The sequence below is a fragment of the Aulonocara stuartgranti genome, assembly GCF_965226115.1.
Source record: "Aulonocara stuartgranti genome assembly, chromosome: 19".
In the NCBI taxonomy this organism is placed as follows: domain Eukaryota; kingdom Metazoa; phylum Chordata; class Actinopteri; order Cichliformes; family Cichlidae; genus Aulonocara; species Aulonocara stuartgranti.
Window position 1 is genome coordinate 20955815 of NC_138955.1, and position 20587 is coordinate 20976401.

General features: G+C 41.8%; 1 protein-coding gene and 2 long non-coding RNA genes across 4 annotated transcripts; all 3 read left to right on the top strand.

The window, feature by feature from the left end:
- The first annotated feature begins 1109 nt into the window (after positions 1–1109).
- Positions 1110–2030, top strand: LOC309695031 (uncharacterized protein). 2 transcript variants are annotated; one of them, XM_082515390.1, is made up of 3 exons: positions 1110–1218; positions 1454–1500; positions 1531–2030. In XM_082515390.1, the coding sequence occupies exons 1-3, from the start codon at positions 1156–1158 to the stop codon at positions 1820–1822; spliced, it is 402 nt and encodes a 133-aa protein (XP_082371516.1). In that variant the 5' UTR covers positions 1110–1155; the 3' UTR covers positions 1823–2030. The 2 variants fall into 2 exon arrangements, with proteins under 2 accessions (XP_082371516.1, XP_082371515.1); XM_082515389.1 differs by having other exon boundaries at positions 1454–2030.
- Positions 2031–3792: 1762 nt separating this feature from the next.
- LOC309695025 lies at positions 3793–4852 on the top strand. The gene is made up of 2 exons (XR_014273023.1): positions 3793–3921; positions 4426–4852. It is a non-coding gene; the product is annotated as an uncharacterized lncRNA (long non-coding RNA).
- Positions 4853–15143: 10291 nt separating this feature from the next.
- Positions 15144–16647, top strand: LOC309695983. Its single transcript, XR_014273284.1, has 3 exons — positions 15144–15158; positions 15537–15747; positions 16095–16647. It is a non-coding gene; the product is annotated as an uncharacterized lncRNA (long non-coding RNA).
- The last annotated feature ends 3940 nt before the right edge of the window (positions 16648–20587 follow it).

Here is a 20587-nt window from a genome sequence, read left to right on the forward strand (position 1 = left end):
TTTTGAATGAAACGCTTGATTGTTCGATGATCACGCTTCAGAAGCTTTGCAATTTTGAGACTGCTGCATCCCTCTGCAAGATATCTCACTATTTTAGACTTTTCTGAGCCTGTCAAGTCCTTCTTTTGACCCATTTTGCCAAAGGAAAGGACGTTGCCTAATAATTATGCTCACCTGATATAGGGTGTTGATGTCGTTAGACCACACCCTTCTCATTACAGAGATGCACATCACCTAATATGCTTAATTGGTAGTAGGCTTTCGAGCCTATACAGCTTGGAGTAAGACAACATGCATGAAGAGGACGATGTGGACAAAATACTCATTTGCCTAATAATTCTGCACTCCCTGTATATATATATATATATATATATATATATATATATATATATATATATATATATATATATATATATATATATATTTACATTACCACAGTGAGTTGACTTTAGTCTCATGAACAACATTAACTAATTATTATTTACTAACTAATCTTAAATGACTGTTCAGCACAGAAATGAAGCCCAACAATCATGTTTTACAGTCCCGTGGTCTCAGCCTCAGATACTCAACTAATCAAAGTGATGTCATGACAAAAATGAATGACCAACAAAACATTTTTCTCCTTCATTTCTGTCAAACAAAGCTGTATGTAACGTGTCTCGCGGTTAGTATCATGGTTGCTAGGCAACCTGAACAGCGCGACGAAGCGTATACCGTCCCATTTTACAAGCCTCTCACTTCCGCACTTCTCGTACTCATAGTACGCACCGTACGTAGTACGCGTAGTGCGCGTACTTCAAGCGTGCAGACCCTGAATTGGGACATAGCCAACGACTCAGACAGATAGAAGCATGCAGACATAAATTTCATCACATGCAATAAATAACTGCAAAAAATGTACTTTTTTTTTTTACAATTTGTTGTACTTTTCGGTTTGTTTGGTTGTTCTGGATCATCATTGGTTAAATATGTGTTTACAAATAAAAACAACATTAGGTGTTAAACATGATCACGGTTGACTTGAGAAGCGACATCTGCGACATCCCGTGAACGCAGCAGATAGGGGTGTGTCGAGGCGTGGGGGCTATAAAAGGTGGGCTGTGCGCCTCTGTGATCAATCACCTTTCCTCCCCCCAGCAGAGCACAGCCGACATGAAGACGCTGCGTGTGGTCGTCCTCGCATCGCTGCTGCTGATTCTCCAGCTCAGCTCACAGGTGAGTTACGTTTTTGTCCAAGTGTCGTGAGTGTCGTGTTCGTGCTGAGGAGTTGCATTACGTTAAGAAGCTTTAAATGTCGCGTGGAGGGGCAGGAGAGGCTGCGGGACAAACTTTTTGTCAAACGTTAAATTTAAACACCTGATCAAAGGTGGAGGTAACTCTAAGGGCCTCTCAGCCTCCCCACGGTGTGCAGCCGCACTTCCTCAGCTTCATGGCGTCTCTTGTGTTGCAGATGGCCCGGGGGCACGTGTCCACGGCGTCCCCAGCGTCCACGATCAAGTCGTCCACGATCAAGTCCTCCACGGTCAGCCCGTCCACGATCAAGTCGTCCACGATCAAGTCCTCCACGGTCAGCCATTCCACGGCGTCCACGGTCAAGTCCTCCACGCTCAGCGCATCTACGTTGTCCACTATGACCGCGGCGTCCACAGTAAAGTCCTCCACGGTGAAGGCAGTCTCTGCCACGGCGTCCACACTTTCCACTGTGAAGACTGCGACTTCTCCAAGAAGCAGGCCTCCGACAGGGACCGGCTCCCGGGGACCCGCCGCCTGCACTCCGCTGCTGGCTCTGTTGGCTCTCCTCCACAGCTGGTCCGGATGACTGGATCCGGATCGGCCTGGACTCCGTGGAAACTTGGAAAGGAGGTTTAATAAAAAGCTGTTTCCTCCTGAACTCTGAGAACAGGAGTGAGTCATGGAGGTGCTCCTGTTTCCGGTGTCACTGACTATGAAGTTTGTCTAAATGCTGTAAAACATTTGGGACTGAAAGGCTGTGCTTTGATGTCAACTGAATAAAACTTAAAATCTAAGACCACGTGACTGTTTCCTTCCTGTGCGGGAAAAGTGAAGCTGCATGAGTGAGTTCAGAGCCCCGATGGTCTGACCCGCTGTGGCTCAGTCACACCAGGTCTGATTATCAGGCTCCTTCAGCCTCTTAATCTGGTTTCAGCTATTTTAAATTGGCACCCTAACCCTGACGAGAAAATCTGAGCTTCCTGTGGTAATGCTAGTCAACACAGGGCACACCTGCTGCCTCACATGTGGTGAACTTAGGTCTAAGCCTCCAGATTCAGAAGTTTCTGTGTGTACATGCAGAAAGGTTTTAATTTGGAACTCAAATTTACAGCTAACATAAATGTAAAACTGCTTCGGGACTGAGACGTGACTGTGTCCATCTTATATACAGTGTATTCTAGAAGGTGCACTTTTACCAGCAGGACGCACCGTGGCTCAGTTTTTTTCTGAGGGGCCTGAAGTGTCTAAAGAAAATCTACCCACACCTTGACAAACATGTGCTGCTGGTATAAAGCAGGATGGATTGGTGCTCGCATGTTTACACCGAAGTCTGACTCTACTGTCCAAAATCAAAGGATCCAGCCTCTGTTTGCTAGTCTCCCTGTGAGTCACACCAGCTCACTCTGCTCATCAATAACAGCTCATAGCTCCACAGGCATGCTGGAGGCAGAGATCCCTCCCTGCACAGATACTTTCTGAATTATTAACAACCTTTAGTTTATTCAGACTTGCACATCAGACCTGTTAACATTGGAAACATGTTGGTTAGAGATAAACTACAACAGAAACGGGCCGAGTGAGAAGAGGACGGTTATGCAAAGTGATGAAGACGTGAGCGAGGTGTGTGGGTCTGTGAGGATGATGTAATCTTCCTCAAAATAAAACTGCGTATTTCCTTTACTGTTTGAGACGGGTGCTAGTTTCCTCTTTCTCACGCTGTTCACCTGATGGTGCTGCATTAAAACCTCCATAATTCACTCTGTAATTTTCTAAATATGATGCAGAGCTGAGTAGCCTGTTAGTGTTTCTTCTATATGACCTCTGAGGTTTCTTTATTTCTGCACAATGGACTGAAATTTGGTACAAACATGTCCCGCCAGCCACCTCGATTCTTCTCAGCCAGTTAAAAGCCTGAATCACTTCTAACAGTTCGGACTCCTGTCGACACGGCCTGCAGGTATGCACGGCCCACCTTATCTCACAAAACACTTTCTGCAGGTTATTGTGTACAAGCTGGGGACTTGCAGGGGACTTTTTTTTTAGTAACGGGAGTCTTACTGGCTTGCAGGTAAACAATCCACATTGATGAGGTAACCTCCAGCTGGCCGTTGCACTGTGAGGTTAAATCAGCAGGCTGGAGGACGGGTTTCCTGCTCGCTGCCCAGCAAACACGTCCCCACAGAGTCGTGCACCAAAACATCCAGCAGAAATCAGTGTGTTCACAGTCTTTACAGCTGTTTAGCTGATGACATGTTAATGATGTCAAAATAACGTTTCCTCAATAGAACAATGACACATGATCAATATAAAGTCAATAGAAGTCATTCCTTTCCAGCTTTGACTGACAGGCCAATGACAATGAGAATAGTGCGGTGCTCATCTAGTCATGTGGCTGGAATGGAGTTAAAGACACACAGACAGACACACACACACACACACACACACACACACACACACACACACACACTCCAGAGCAGCGTCTGTGAGTCAGCGAGCGGCCGCTAGATGTCACCATATATACATCAGCGGTAAATTCAAAGCCTATAAAAGCCCGACCTGCGCCTCCCGTTCATTCACTGTTCCTCCACCCGACAGAGAAAACGAGCCTCCATCACCTCCAGCATGAAGACGCTGAGCATCGTTTCCCTCGCAGTTCTGCTGCTGGCTCTCCGTCTCAGCTCTCAGGTCAGTTTCACCATTGCATCTTTTTAATAAAAACTAAATCTTTCAGCACCTTTTCTTTTAAAGATGCGGCGGAAACGCAGTTTGTTTGCGCCTAATTAAATGCGGACATAAGGAGCTTTAAGGCTTATGTTGAGGAGCATCCGAGACTGAAGGAGAAACTCCAAACTTCCACAAACTCCGAGTTTAGAGCTGTGGAAATAACGTTGGGCAGAAATAAAGACCGGCGGGTTTTTCGTGCCCCCGGGCCTGATGAGTAAAAAACAACGTCAGTGTTAAAATGTGGAATGAGTAACATTTATCGTGGGAGCGCAAAGAATCCCGAGTGGAAGATTCCTTACACCAGATTTGAGGGTAGAAGTAAACGTGAGGGGAAATTCTGTTTTTGTGGAATTTTGATGAAATGATTAAAATGAAGATTTTCGCTCGCGTGGTGTTTAAAGTTTTCACGGGATCAGGAGTTTGTCGTGACCCTCCGTGATCGCAGTTCGCTTTTGTGTGTTTCAGAGGGCCGAGGCAGCCAGCACCGCCCTCCCCAGCACCAACACCACCAGCTCCACCTCCATCTCCACCAGTGAACCCACTAAGAGTGGCTGCGGAGGTCCCGCCCTCTCCACGCTGCTGCTGTCCCCGCTGCTGCTCGCGGCTCTTCTGTTTCACGCCTGAGCGAGCGGACACGGCACAGCCGTCACGCGTGGACTGGAGACGCATCTTTAGTTTTATTCCAGATTCAATGTATTTTTTCTTTGAAGTGAAATCGTTTTCAGTGTTGATGGGAAATGTTTTGAAAGGAGCGCGCGCCGCCCCGATTGGCTGTCTTTACGCACCCGTGAAGAAGACAATCCGTTTCAAGTGATTGTACACGAACGAGTTTTGTACTTTAGACCAGATTTCTCGAATTTTATAAAAAGAATAAAACTGTAAATTGTAGGAACACGTGACTGAGCTGTTGTTTTTTTCCCCCGTGGAGCGTCACGGTATGTGAAGTATAGATGCTGGAAGAGGTTGAGCAGGTGAACTGAGAACACTGATAATCAGGTTTGGTGTCCGTGTCAGCCGCACAGGCGGATTATCGGGCTCAGCTTAATCTGGTTTCGGTTGACTGTAAATAAACGTGCGGCTGATAGAATCGAAAAGCAGCTATTTTAAAGCCTGCTCTGCTCTAGATGTGTAATTATGCACATTTACGCAGCTGCTTGCATTTATTCTGTTGCATAGAACCGTTGGTTGTACAGTAGAGGTGTGATGGTCAAACATCCCGCTTGAAAAAACTTTTATTTTTAATTTGAACCTCATCACAAAAGCTGAATCGCTTTTTTACGTTCAGCTTGTTTAACCTTTGCAGACTTGCTGAAAGTACCAGTATGAAAACTATGAAGTGAATTCTAACATGTAGACGCATCGCCAGGAGCGTTTTGGCCCATCTGACACAAAACTGCAGTAACTCGGCCTGGATGTGTTAAAAGCACGGATCACTTTTAAAAGTGGAGCGGAATGTAAAATTATACCAACTTTCTTTATATTATATTTTCAGTATGAGCTCAGAGATCCAAGAGATGAAATAATATTTGCAAAGTGAATCTGTGATAACTTGGAGGGAAAGAACTCAAAAGGGAGACACGCAGAGGAAGAAGAGGGAAAATACGAGGAGCTGAAGTCAGAATCAGTAAACAAGCTCAAACACAAACAGATGAAAAGGAAGTGAAAACTGGAAACAGTAGGAAAGACTGACAAACTGAGGAAGACTATCTAGTAAAGTAGGCTACACGGAGTGTGTACACTGTGACAGGATGCTGGGGAATAATGGACAGGTGTAGATCACAGGTGAAAGTAAGACCCAATGAGGATGAACTGAAAAAATAAAGCAGGTTTCAGTCACAGCGCTGAAAACAGTATGAGAAGTTTGATAAATGTGACGATGCTGATTATTTAATATGTGGTGGTTTAAAGGTTTGATCAGTTAAGTAAATACAGCTTCAAATGAACAATATATTACATGATGTGTCACCATTATTTCACAAACATGAAGCCAAAATCCAGCCTTGCTGCTTCATTATGAGAGTAACTATGAGCCAGGTGCTGCTAATCAAACACACACTTAACTGATCCTCATCAGGTGTGAGCACCTCTGTCAGACCAGTTAGCAGATCTGCAACATTTAGGTGTGTTGACACAACGTCAGTAGTGATGTTAGAGACCAACACTCAGTCTGTTCATAAGAACAAAGATCATCATTCTGCAGTGAGAGATTATCCATGAGTGGAAGACGTTCAAGAGGCTCACAGTTTTCTCAAAACTCCCAGGAAATTCACCTCAAGGTCTGTGTGAGTGTGAGTTAGTGGTGATTAGGGAAAAAGTGGGTTTTATTTACCCCCAAAATGTAGAAATATCCAAAGTAAACTAACAACAGCAGCCCCTGAACTCAAGCCTCCAAACTGACTGCTCGACAGAATAACAGCAGCCTAACACACAGGAAATAAAGGAAACTTAAATGGTAGCTGATCACACCGGTTCAATACAATGGGGGGAAATAAATATTCAAAAAATCATCTGGTAAGTAACATAACCAACAGTTAGTTTAGCAGTTAATTAAAATAAATAATCAAACCCAAGATGAAGTAAACGAAGTCACGAGCCAAAGAAAGACTTTTAAGATAATTTGCTAATGATACGGCCCAATCAGCACTTCCCCTCTCTCTAAAAAAAAGTCTTTCTCTTCTCTGTAAAAACTGAGAAGAGAAAGAAATCTGTCCTTTCACACACAGTGGAGGCGTTTGCCCGTAATGCAGAGCGCGTGTTTCAAGAAAAACCAAACTCAGCACAGCTGATGATGTGGGCACCTTGCAGTGGTGCGGGCCGTGAGCTCCTGTGTACTAAAGTGTTGGCGGCAGCTGAAGCCTGGGTTGCACTAGCCCAAACCACCGACCTCGACTGAAGCAATGATGTAAAGCAGAAGTCAAATTTCCTCCAGAATGATGTGCGAGCCTTATAAAGTAACACAGAAAACCAGTACTTCAAGCTATTGCTGCTGAAAGTGGTTTTCTGAGCTGATGATGGTGCAGACTCAGTGTTTCAGATGGTGCTTCTGCATTTTGTAAATGGTGTTTATCTGAGGTTGCATTTCCCTCAAAAACCTGGAGATATGATGATAAGGGTACGAGGATGTTACTGTGAGGCTGTGGGTAAAGTCAGTATCGTAACATTCAGAAATCAGTCCTGCTAATAAACCCGCATGATGTACAGTGTTGGAGAAAGTCAGTGAATACAACGTGGTGTTTTTGTTTTAATGCAGATTTTCTTTGTTAAAACAAAGTTGTTCAAACCTGCCAGTGCTGTGTGAAATGAATATACACCAGGACAATGACTGAGCTGATGGGCAGACATCCTCCTTCAGGGTTTCCTGGTGGAGAGCACAATTCCCTCAGTCACACTGCATCCCAAACCACCACAGTGTCTGCCTGCTGCTGGGATGTTCCCTTTATGAAACGCTGTGAGTCTGACGCAAATCTAACAGGAAATGGTTCAGCCTCTGCTATCAGTCCACAGAATATTTCACTGAAGTCTCGGGTATCATCCAGATGTTTGTTAGCAGATGTGAGATGAGCTTTTGTGATCTTTTTGGTCAGCAGTGGTTTTCTTGGACTCTCCCACAGTCTTTTTTATTTTTTTTTAACAGTTGAATCATGACCTCTGACCTTAACTGAGGCAGTCGGGCATTCACATCAAACGTGGATCATCAATAATAACATCTCCGTGCTGGATCAGTCGGGGTTAAAGAGACCTGGTGTTGGTCACCAGTGGAAACTGTGCAGAGGAGGATGCAATCTGACATACTGGGGGTTTTCCCGGTGGGTCGACCCACTTTGGAGTGATGGGCCGGTCTGGAGGGCCTACACTCAGTGAAAGTGTAGCTTTTAATTATTGTTCAACATGCTGCAGTACAACAAAGACATAACCCAAAAACTGTGCCAACCTGATTATCTATCATCTCTGATGCTGAGCATCCAATGAGATGATGGCAGAGGATCCACAGTGGTGACACTAAGGGGTGCAGTGGGAACACAGTATGCACTCTGTGTCATGATTCTTCCCTCAGGTGTGTCCTACCACTAGATTACACGAAAAACTCGGAATTCCATCCATTCGTTTCCTTCCTTGTCTAATTCAGCGTTGCTGGCGCCCATCCCAGCTGTTACAGGGTCAGCACTGTCAGGACTCGTATTTGACCTTATATATGGTGATGGCTCTGAAGAAGAAACGGGGTTAGCCAGCAAAATTACAGTAGATGATGTAGAGATTTCACCAAGAATAAGAACAAAAAGAGAAGCAGCACCTCAGCCATGATGAGTAATTTGTTGTCTATACGATCATAAAGTTCCCTTTTTAAACATGCTGCACTGATGCAACATGTTCAGCCTGTCACTACATCCTGTAAAAACTGGAACCTGAGACGGTTCAGACATTTTAAACAAAAACTCTAAAGTACACAGTGTGGATTGTTTTAGACTGAGCTTGCTGCTAGTCAGGCACGAGCAAACGTTTGTTTGTACTGCTCTAAATACTCAGGCGTACTTACTACTACTAAATTATTTAACCAGTTTAGAAAAACATGACAAGTTTAATTCGTTTATTTATTCTGGTTATTTCTTTTACAAAAAAGGTTGTAATGTACAAACATGCATGTCGAAGGCTCTGTGCAGATACAGACTTGAGAGTTTAAATAAAATGTACTTCCTGTACTTGTTTAAAATGGTTCTTTGAAGCTTTTGTGTTTCTGTACATTCAGATGTTTGTGGCCAAAGTTTCTTAATTTTCGGTTGTGAAATTTTGATGAAGTTCACTAATACATGACAGCTCAGTCTGCTGGATTTACATGTTTGTGCAAAATAAATCTGAGCGACTGGATAAAAATGTGGAATATTGTTTCCCTGCGTTGTAGAAAACAAGTGGAGATCTGTGCTTAGCTGAACTCTTGAAGACATTTGTAAAAGAATAAATGTAGTGTGAAACCTACAGGACACTTTCTGTCATATTGTGCAAGAGTTGAGTTTGGCTTTAAGTTGGTGTAAATGTGATTTTTAAAGGAATTTCTCAGTTAAATTTCTGCATCTGGAGTTCCACAAGGCTCTATCAGACATACTCTAAGACTGTATTTCCTTATTTAAACGTAAAGATGCGGGTTTTTTTCTATTATAACAATAAAGGTTATTTATGTAACCTTTATTTTAACTGGATAATACTACAATGGCTACTACCAGTAATTATTAGTAATAACAACTAGAAATCAAAGTGTTTAAAATGCTTTCAGGCGGCTCACACACTTCAGAAGCCAGTACTCTGACATGTTTGGAAACTGGACTGTCAGCTTCCTGGTTTTCAACCATGGTGATGATGATGATGATGATGATGATACCAACCATCTTGACCTTTTCTCTCTAACTTGACCTCCAAACCATTGGGTCTGAGCGGTCCCTGTGATACACGGAGACACCTCAGCACCCTCCAGCTTTAAACGCATGTCGTAGGAGAATCTGAAGCGGCAATGACAGCGACTGACCACTAGAGGTCGTCATTTATCTATCGTTAGTTAAATCGAAGCCTTAGATGACAAATTAAAGGAAAAATTCAAAACCTATATCCCTGCTTATTAAAGGGTAATACAATCAAATTAAAGAAGCATTTTCCGATCAGAGCATCAAGTTAAACTTCTAGGATATAGATCTGGGCTGTCAAGTAGCAGAGGAGGATGCTAATCAGTTTAAGCTGCTTTGGTGCTAATGAAATTAACAACAAGTGCACCAGAGGGCTAAAAGTGAGACAACCTCCGAGTCGGGAATGATTTTACAGACGGAGGCCACTGACATTGTCCCTCCGTGTGTTTTCACTCTGATTTTCAGGTGTCTGTAGGTATGTGCCCTCTGCAGGCTACTTTAATTTCTTGGCATCCTTTCACTCCTGACACATGACCCAGTGCACATCAGTGCAGGTATTCAGCATGATTTATACCCCACTGAAATCTGATGAACTTTGAACGCTACTTTAATTATTATTGTGTGGATGCCCTCAATGGGCATCCACACTATTGAGTTCCTGTTTCTCTTTATTCTTTATTATTCCGGGTGTTTCCGTACACTTTTCGCCACAGAACTACTTCCACAATTTTTGTGCTATTTTCACCGTTCAAACTCTAAACTGTTCTGCTCTTTCTGCTAATGCCGGCTATGACTTTTGGTGTTTATTACTATTATACTTTTTAAAATATTACACTTTTTTCCTTTAATTTGTCCCATTGAAATGAATGGGAAACTTCCACAATTTTGCTAAAACTTTCTTGTCTTTGAAACTTAACTACTGCCTCATACTTTCACAAAGTTAAGACATAAGGCTTGTCCCAATATATCGTCAGACACTTCTGATGCTCACAATTCAAGAATTATTTTCTCACCTATTACCGTTAGGAGATGAGTTAGACTTGTTTGAGGGTAGGAAATTTGTCCCTCGCTCAGATTTCATGAGATTTCAAATTCTGGAAATGAGCCACTTTTTTCTCTCATGATATCTTTTTGATGGATTTCCACAGAGCCCTGAAAATTTCCATGACTGTTCACCAAAGCCTGCTGTTTCTTACGGTGAAAGAATGATTTTGATGCTCCATATAGATTTATAGTTACCAAAGGTTGTTTGAGAGCAAGTCAAGGCAGTTTTTGCTTCGCCTCTACACAGTTACAGTGTATTACAAGTCATATATCTTTAATAATTTATAGTTTATCTCTGAATTATGAAGACCTGAAGATTCCCCCATCTCTTCTGAATAAAACGATGTCTGAATGACCGTTCTAGCCTCTACGGTTAGGAAATTATGGCCATTTGTTCGAGGGGAATCCTGAATGTCAGAAATACACTGAAGAAAACTCACACCTCTCTCTGTGTCTGCGTGTGTAAGGGCTGACTACAGCAGGTGCAGCTAATTTAACTGACCTACATATACCAAGCCCAGACTCTCAACAGCTCCTGTTCCCTTTACTCTCTGTGTATGTGTGTCTGTGTATCAATATTTCTCCTATGTTTAGGTATTACTCCTCAATCATAGTATTTCTGCTAAAGCAAAGTACTTCTACTACATCTTAGTACTTCTGCTAAATCATAGTATTTTTTGAAAAATCATAGTATATTTGCCAAATCATGGTATTTGTGCAAAATCATGGTTTTGGGGCCAAATCATAATATTTCTGTTATTTTATAATATATGTGCTGAATATATTATATGTGCCAAATCACAGTATTTATACCAAATTATAGTATTTATGCCAAATTACAGTATTTCTGCTAAAAAGCAGAAATAGTCCTTTTTAGCAGGAATGTCTGCCAAAATATAGTATTTATGTTAAAACATAGTATTTCTGCTAAATCAGAGTATTCCTGCCAAATCATAGTATTTGTACTGAAACATAGTACTTCTGCCCAATCATATTATTTGTACTAAATGATAGTACTTGTGCCAAATCATAGTATTTGTGCCAAAGCATCGTATTTGTATGGAGTCATAGTATTTCTTCTAAATCATAGTATTTCAATCAAATCTCAGTAGTTGTTGTTAAAACGCAGTATTATTGCAAAATCATAGTATTTGTACCCATTCATAGTATTTCTGCTAAATAATAGCATTTGTGCCAAATCATGGTATTTGTGCAAAAACATAGTATGTCTGCAAAACCATAGTATATCCCTTATGTTATAGTATTACTACTAAGGCATAGTATTTCTGCCAAATCATAGTATTTGTACTAAATCATAGTACTTGTGCCAAATCATAGTATTTGTTGCACATCATAGTATTGGAACCAAAACATAGTATTTGTCCCAAAGCATCGTATTTGTATGGAGTAATAGTATTTCTTCTAAATCATAGTATTTCAATCAAATCTCAGTAGTTGTGTTAAAATGCAGTATTATTGCCAAATCATAGTAGTTGTACCCAATCATAGTATTTTTGCCAAATCGTGGTATTTGTGCCCAATTAATAATTCTGTTGTGTTATAGTATTACTACTAAGGCATAGTATTTATGCCAAATCATAGTATTTATGCCAAATTACAGTATTTCTGCTAAAACGCAGAAATACTACCTTTTAGCAGGATTTTCTACCAAAAGATAGTACTTCTGCTAAATCAGAGTATTATTGCTAAATCATAGTATTTGTACTAAATCATAGTACTTGTGCTAAATCATAGTATTTGTTGCACTTCATAGTATTGGAACCAAAACATAGTATTTGTCCCAAAGCATCGTATTTGTATGGAGTCATAGTATTTCTTCAAAATCATAGTATTTCAATCAAATCTCAGTAGTTGTGTTAAAATGCAGTATTATTGCCAAATCATAGTATTTGTACCCAATCATAGTATTTTTGCCAAATCGTGGTATTTGTGCCCAATTAATAATTCTGTTATGTTATAGTATTACTACTAAGTCGTAGAATATCTGTTATGTTATAGTGTATCTGCGGAATATAGTATTTGTGCCAAATCGTAGTATTTATACCAAATCACAGTATTTGTGCTAAAACATAGTATTTCTGCCATATTGTGGCATTTGTGCAAGAACATTGAACTGTTATGTTATAGTATTACTACTAAGTCATAGTATTTCTGCGTTGTTATAGTATTTGTGCTAAAACGTAGTATCTCTGCCAAGTCATAGAATTACTGCAATTTCATAGTTTTTTTAGGAAATCTGTTATGTTATAGTATTACTACTAAGTCATAGTATTTCTACCAAATCATAGTATTTGTGTGAATTTGTATACTGTAATATCACTGTAGTATGTAGTGGCTAAGTAGGGAGTGATTACAGTGTAAATAGGTCATCTCTTGTGTTGGAGTGCCCTCTTGTGGCGCCTTTTGGGTAGTGCCTTAGTAAACGTGAACCCTGTAAAAAGTGGCATCAGACTGATTTGTAGTGGAGGAATTTGTTGCCAGTTTTCTTAATCTTTAATCTGTATGCATGTTGTAATGCATACCCTGTTCTTAATCATAGAAACCACACCATATCACCTCTCCACATCCTCCTACTGTATGCCATACCTCCCTGTACCATCCATCTGACCGCAATAAACTCCACCTGTGGTAATCTAATCTCTGGATGTCAGCCTCTCCTTCTGACCAAGGATAGTTACTATTGCAGCACCACCCAGCATTAAACTGACGTACACCATTCTGTACAATAGTATTTGTGCTAAAAAGTAGTATTTCTGCCAAATCATAGTATTACTGCTATTTTATACTATTTAAGCGAAATTACAGTGTTTCTGCAAAAACACTGCATTTCTGCTAAATCATAGTATTTCTTTCAACTTATAGTACTTGTACTAAATTACAGTATTTGTGACAAAGTGTAGTATTTGTTCCAAAACATAGTATTACTGGTAAATCATAGTATTTGAGCCAAATCATAGTATTTGTGCTAAAACATAGTATTTCTTCCAAATCATAGTATTTGTGCCAAAGCATAGTATTTCTTCCAAATCATAGTATAACTGCACAATAAAGGTTCTTGAGCCACATCAGTGTTTGTGCCAAATCTTAGTATTTCCTCTAAATCCTAGTAATTCTGCTCAATGATAGAATTTCTGCTATGCTGTAGTACTTTTTTCCTAGATTGTAGTACTTCTGCTAAGTCAAAGTATTTCATGTAAATCATAGTATTTCTACCAAGTCCCAGTGTTTCTGCTAAATCATAAATAATGTTTTAGCACAAATTGTAGGATTTGGCAGAATATTCTATGTTCCAGCACAAATGCTATGATTTGGCAGGAAAAAAAATATTATTTAGTATAAATACTAAGTTTTAGAAGAAATACTATGTTTAAACTTTAAAATATTCTGCTATTTCTGCTGATGTTTGTTATGACTTTTGACCATTGAAATGAATGGAACACATTATCAATGGCCTCACTGATTTTGCATGCTGGACTGAGCTGTGTTTTAGCTCAGTGAGATAAGCGTCCGTTCTCAGACTGGGAGGCCTGGGTTCAAATCCCGCTTATGGCAACATTTCTTTCAGTCAACAGTTAAACTTTGTTAACTCTTTTCAACACAAATTTAAGCTTTTTCACCCCTTTTCAACACAATTTTCGTTTTTTTCACCACTTTTCAGCACAAATACCAGCTTTTTCAGCTGTTTTCAGCAAAAACCTCTTTTCAGCAGAATTCTGCTCATTGAATTCTTTTCAGCACAAATTCTGCTCATTCAACTCTTTTCAGCAAAATTTTCAGTTTTTTCTGCTGTTTTCAGAAAAAAACTCTTTTCAGCAAAATTCTTCTGATTGAACTCTTTTCTGCCCAAATTCTGCTTATTCACCTCTTCTGAAACATTTTCAGCCTTTCCACCTCTTATCAGCACAATTCTCAGCAGCTTCTGCTCATTTCAGCACAATTGTCAATCTCTCCACCTCTTCTTTGTGAGAATGACTTTGGCTCAGTGAGCTAAATAGCTGCCCTTAGACCAGGAGGGCCAGGTTTGAATCCTGCTCAGGGCAACCTTTTTTTTTTTTTTCAACTTTTTCAGCTTTTTTCTGCAGACATCTTCAGCGTTAAGGCATCCACACAGCATTTTCGCAGGAAATGCAAATTTTTCTAGTTATTATTATTATTTTTTACCAGTGTATAATGGTAAATAGACTGGTTCTTATACAGCGCTTTTCTACTCATCTGAGCACTCAAAGCGCTTTACAATGGAGCTGTTAGGATGCCTGGGTCGTTGACCCAGGGTTTTTGAGTGTATGATATTATTTATATTTTCTAGTTTTTTGGTTTCTTTGAGTTCTGTCTCATGGTTTATGTCTCTGTCTTCTTTAGTTGCTCTGTCTCCCCTATCACCTGCATCCCCTTGTCTAGTTCGCGTCTATGTGTATCCTTAGTTCCTATATCCCCGTGTCCACTCAGTGTTTGTGTCTGCCCTGGTCCCACGTCTCTGTTCCCTCTGTAGTGCCTACATGTGAGGCTGTGTCTTTGTTCAGTCTGTGTTATGTGTTTCCTGTTTTACTTTGAAGGTCTCTGTCTTTTCTCAGTGTGTTCAGTTTACGCTTCTTTGGTCTCGTCAGTTCTGATTTGTCCCAGCTGTGTTTCCCTCCTGTTACCCATTCCCTGATTGCTCCCTCTGTGTATTTAAGCCCTGTGTTTCTCTGTGTCTGTGTCGCGATCTACCGTTTATTTTGCTGTGTGTTTTGCCTGTCCACCGGTGTAAGTTTATTTTGAGTTTTTCTAGTTATGTCATGTTGCGTTCAGCATTAAAGCCTTTTTGAGTTCACGTCTGTCTCCGGAGTCTGCACCTTGGGTCCTATTCCTGTTTGCACACAGCCGTCACCTAACAGGAGCAGGCTACAGACAATGATGCTCACAATGCAGAATAAGCTGTTTGACAAACAAACAAAAGAACACACGGAACAAACATGTAGTTATAATGGCGGGGAAAAGCAAAAAACAACTGAGAACCATTGCATAATTGTCTTGAGTTATTCGGGGGATTTGGTGTGAAAGACGATCCCAGGGTGCTTAAAATACTGTTTTAATTAAACATTATATAGCATTATATTATGCTGTCTTCTGCTCCTTGAGCAGCTCTATCTCCGCCTGAAAGCGCCTGAAAGCAGCATGATGAAGGCGGTTTCTGTGTCGGTTGGGTGGGGGCTATAAAAGGTGCGACTGCGCGCCTCCTGTTTCAATTGCCTTTCCTCCACCGAGCGCAGCAGTTTCCCATCACATCAGCATGAAGAAGCTAAGCATCGTTTTCGTCGCAGTCCTGCTGCTGGCTCTCAATCTCACCTCCCAGGTCAGTTCAGCCCGTGTTTAAAGCATCTTTTTGCACATTTTCCCTCACAGAAGAGGCGCAAACTGCCGTGCTTAACGCAGCTTGTTTGCGCATAATTAAATGCACAACTGCCAGAGCAGCAGCTGTCTGCAGCTTCAGCTCAGAATTTAGTTCAGTGTTTGGCAGAAATGGAGACGAAAGATTCTCTGACAGACTTTGATTCAAAACCTGAAGGGGGGGGGGGGGAGCCTGGAGTGAAGTGCGTGAATAATTCAATTTGAGCTGAAGGCGGTGATGATGAGAGTGACTCCTGTGTCCTGGTGCAGTGTCTATTCGTTAAACTCATGTGGTTATCTCATGTTTTGCAGGTGGCCGAGGCACAAGGTAAAAGCGGAACCGGAGGCACCAACACCCAGAACTCGACTACAGCCGCACCGTCGAGCGCCAGCGGGAGTGCCGCCGCCTTCACGCTGCTCGTCGCTCCGCTGCTTCTGTCCACGGTTCTCCTGCACGGCTGGTCCGGATGATCTGATCCGCGCTGGACGTTCGGAAGCCGGCAGGGGACACAACGTTAGTGTTTAATAAAAGGCAGAAAAAGGAAATCACATAAAGTAGGGAGCTTAACTATTTACTGTTGAGCGGGCGAAACGAGCGCGACGCGGCCCGGGGCGCGGCGGGGCCCGGGGCGCGCCCTGCTCCTTTCCGCATCCTGCTCTTCATCAACTCTGAAACGCAACCAATCCTCCCGCCAGTAACGGAACATGCTCGATGATAATTCAGAAATATTGAACCCTGTGGAAAACGTGTATTCATGTGTCTGACAACGACTGTATGTAAATGAGTTCTGTACTTTCAGAATGATGCAAATCTGATGTTTGACATGTGAATGCTGTGAAATTAAACTTTAAATTGTAAAAAATATATAGTCCAGTGTTTTATTTGTGGTGGGGTTTTGTTTGTTTTTGTGTAATTTCCTGGATTTCATGACGTATAAGAGGAAAAATGTGCAGAAGCCTCAAACGTGAGCCAAGAGCAGAACATCACATCTGGATCAGGTGCGGGGGTGTATCAGACTCTAAATTTGGTTCCAGGTGAAGGTAAACGTGTAATCCTGTTTTTACAGGTTAAACATGAGCATTAAACGGAGTTTCTGTCGGAAGTTCTGTATGCACGTTATCAGCTTGTAACGGACGTTGCCTTAAAAGCTACAATTCATGGATGTTTTTATTTAAAAAGAATAAATAGGAAACAACCCCCCCCCCCCCCCCCCCCACGTCTTTAAATCCTCTGTGCTGTAATTTCATGGATTTCTTTGCGCTACTTCTGCATGCACCGTCACACATGCTTACGTTTCTTTTTCTTTTTTAATTGGCTGATCCAAGCGGCTGAATGGAACCCGTGACGTCACTACTTTTTGAAGACGGGCTGGTTGAAGAAAACCTCCACCATTGAAAATAAGATGAAAAATAAACTACTTTCGTTTGCTTTGATGGGAAAACAAGTTTGAAAAAATCTGAAACACGTGAAAAATTCTCCCTTCCGTTGACGAGCAGAAACCACATCACCCCTCTGACTCAATGTTGTGAACACAAAGGGCTGTGAGGTCAAGACAAATAGAAGTAATTGACCGAGACTGAGTGAAGAACTGATGCCCTTCCTCCTCCACCTGCCGCCTTCAAAGGACGCCCCTGTGTGAGGATGGGCGGCTGAATGGGCTTTGAAGGCCTTGGTTGCTTCATGTTTCGTGCACTCGGAACCAATTGTATCTGTTAGATCTAATCCCACATTCATGTCTGGGTCTAAAACACGAGCTCAGACTCTGCTGCTCATCAATAACAGCTCTGACATGCTGGATACGGAGGTCCCTCCACCATAGCTGTGGTTTCACCTGGAAGCTCTGAGCTCGGAAAAGCTGCTGTTGTTCTCATGTGAAGGCTGAAGAGTGCAGTGGTTTGCTCTGTTAGTGCAGACTCAAGTATCTCATCATGCTTTGAGACTCTCAGTGACTTCCAAAAAATAACATGTGCACAGACACAGCGACCTTTTTGAATGCGGGCCGGACTGGAAATGGAAACCAATCCTCAGTTTAGTGTATGCAGTGCCGATACTGTACACATGCTCTTCACACTTGGCTGCGGTGAGTAAAGTGCCGAACGACACACAAACAGGCTGAGTGAGAGGATGACATCCGTGCATGCTAAGTGATGAAGAGATGAGTGTGTGTGTGCCTGTGAGGATGACGTAACCTCCAGTGAAATAATACTGTGTATGTTTGAGACTCGTGCTGGTCTCCTCTTCCCCTCACTTATTTATAACGTGCACACGAGCAGGATGTATCTGTAATTGTCTGTTTTGGGGTTTTTATTTTTTAAATGTTATTTTTTCTATGCTTTTTTCAGTTTCAAATAGTGAAGAGTCCCAGATTTGGACCCCCGTTGATCTTCTACTTAATCACAAAGCCAAGGTGTGAAAACGGGTGTGTGTCCCAATCAGCCAAGTTTTGGGTGATGGCTTCTTTCACTTCTCTTTTAAACCATCTGCCTCGGGCTCCTGGTCTTAGCCGACAGGAGGAGCACCTGGTGTGGTCTTCTGCTGCTGCAACCCATCTGCTCCAAGGTTCCACCTGTTGTGGCTGTGGTTATACCGAGTAGATATTTGAGCTTGTTGCCTTCCTGTCAACTCAGAGTAGTCTGTCATTCTGACCTCTGACCTCTGGCATCAACGGAGAACTGCTGCTCATGCAGTGTCTCACTCTGTGAACTTCAGAGGTCGTGGTGCCTAAACATCCCAGCAGATCCCTTTGTTCCTCATTCTGATGCTCTGTTTGACCTTCAGCAAGGCTTCTTTGCCATATCCCCTTGCCTGAATGCTGCCATGTGATTGGCTGTTTTGACGTTTGTGTTAATAAGCAGCTGAATGTAACAAAACGAGTGAGTTTTGAAGGCCCTGCTTATTTCATGCTTCGTGCACTCTGAACCAGTTTTATCTCATAAATCTAATTCCACATTCGTGTCTGTGCCGATACTGTACACATGCTCTTCACACTTGGCTGCGGTGGATAAAGTGCCAAATGACAACACAAACAGGCTGAGTGAGAAGAAGATGACATCCGTGCATGCTAAGGGATGAAGACGTGAGTGTGTGTGTGACTGTGAGGATGACGTAACCTTCAGTGAAATAATACTGTGTGTATGTTTGAGACTCGTGCTGGTTTCCTCTTCCCCTGACTTACATCCTGCTCTTGACCTGATGGCGGTGCATTAAAAGTATCTGTACTCTGTCAGTGTCTGGTTGGTAAATCCTGTTTTTCTTAGTTGTTTTTTTCCCTTGGATCTCTCTGATTAACTTTATTTCCCCACAATCGATTGAAATCTTGCTATAAAACCAGGTTTTGGTCTCTATAAAAATTCCCCCTTCATAACAACTGTATAGGTGGAGAATGACTCATAACTCACCTTTTTTTAATTATATTGAAGCTTAAAGTTTGCATTATTGGGGGCGTGGCTTCTTTGACTGATGGTGGTTGGTGACACAGGCAGCTGTAGTTGCTAGCTGTCTGCTAGGCTTGACCTGAAGTGGACCTCTGGACTGTTTGTGCTGTTGGAAGCTTTTTTATGAGGTGTCATAATAATAATAATAATAATGATAATGATAATTATTATTATTATTATTATTATTATTATTATTATTATTATTATGCATGCTGTTTGCTTAACTATACTCCAGTTTCGGAGTAAAGATAACTTAGCGCTCCATCCAAACGTGGTCACAGTTGTTGGAGGTTTAAAATGAAAACCCAGAAACCAGTGGGTGATGATGTTTTCTTGTCTTTTATATAGTCTTTGTTCTTCTGTGGAGCCGCCCTCCGCTCGTTGTACCTGAGGAGGGTTAAATGCAGAGAGCAGAGCTCTGGTCTTGCATGTTCATTGACGTTTTCAGTCGTCTTCAGCATATTTTAACCCCATTTGCTCAGTGCAACAGTGCAAAGCAACAGCACAAAGGAAGCTAGGCTCGGTGTAATGTTTATCACCTTAAAGGATCGTATTGACTGTTATGTGCGGTTTTAAGCTCATGCCTCATTAGTTAAGAGCATGCAGATTCCTTCAAACTGAGGAACAGAAACGGCGCCTCCGTCACACTTCAGCAGAGGCAGAACGATGATTTTAATAATTTTATGATGTGTAGAACCATATCATTAAAAACATACTGTACTCTTGGAAACAACTGGGCATGCAGCACCATGACAAGGAGGCTCATTTGAGCCCATCACCACATCCTGTAGAAAAATGGAAGATAAGGTAGAAAGACAACAGAAACCAGCATGTATGATTTTAATTGATTTCACCGCTCGAGATGAAACATTTGTTGTTTGTAGTATTCCTGTTGTACTACAGGGACTTACTACAGTGATCTCAGATTCCCAGAGGTTTAAGCATTAATGCATGCAAATGCATCCTCTCACACATCCTCATTTCATTTCCTCTCTTTCACACAATCACAAAACCTTAATGTGTGCATCACACATTTGCTTTAAGGACTCCTTCAGGTAAATAACAGAACTCAGGGCTCAACCCAGTATGCACACACCAGCTGAGTGACAGCGAGTTGGGATGCATTAACACTGGTTAAACCATAGACTGTATGTAAAAGATGGAGCTAGTTACCCTGACATCTCCAGTCGGTGTATAACCTCTGCATTTTGAAGCACTGATAGTTTGGCTCATGCTGTGTTGGATGTTTTTGGACAGTTGAGTCCTCAGCTAGCTTGGATACCCGGCTGCATCCATAGACTGCAGGGCTTCATCACACAGACACAGATACCAGCTGAAACACGAGCTTCAAGACAAGTTTATCATCTTTT

Bases quoted from the DNA above. Each gene is read 5' to 3' on its own strand.
- LOC309695031 (XM_082515389.1), top strand. From the start codon at position 1,156: ATGAAGACGCTGCGTGTGGTCGTCCTCGCATCGCTGCTGCTGATTCTC. The intron at 1,219-1,453 runs GTGAGTTACGTT...CTTGTGTTGCAG, and splicing joins TTCTCCAGCTCAGCTCACAG to ATGGCCCGGGGGCACGTGTC.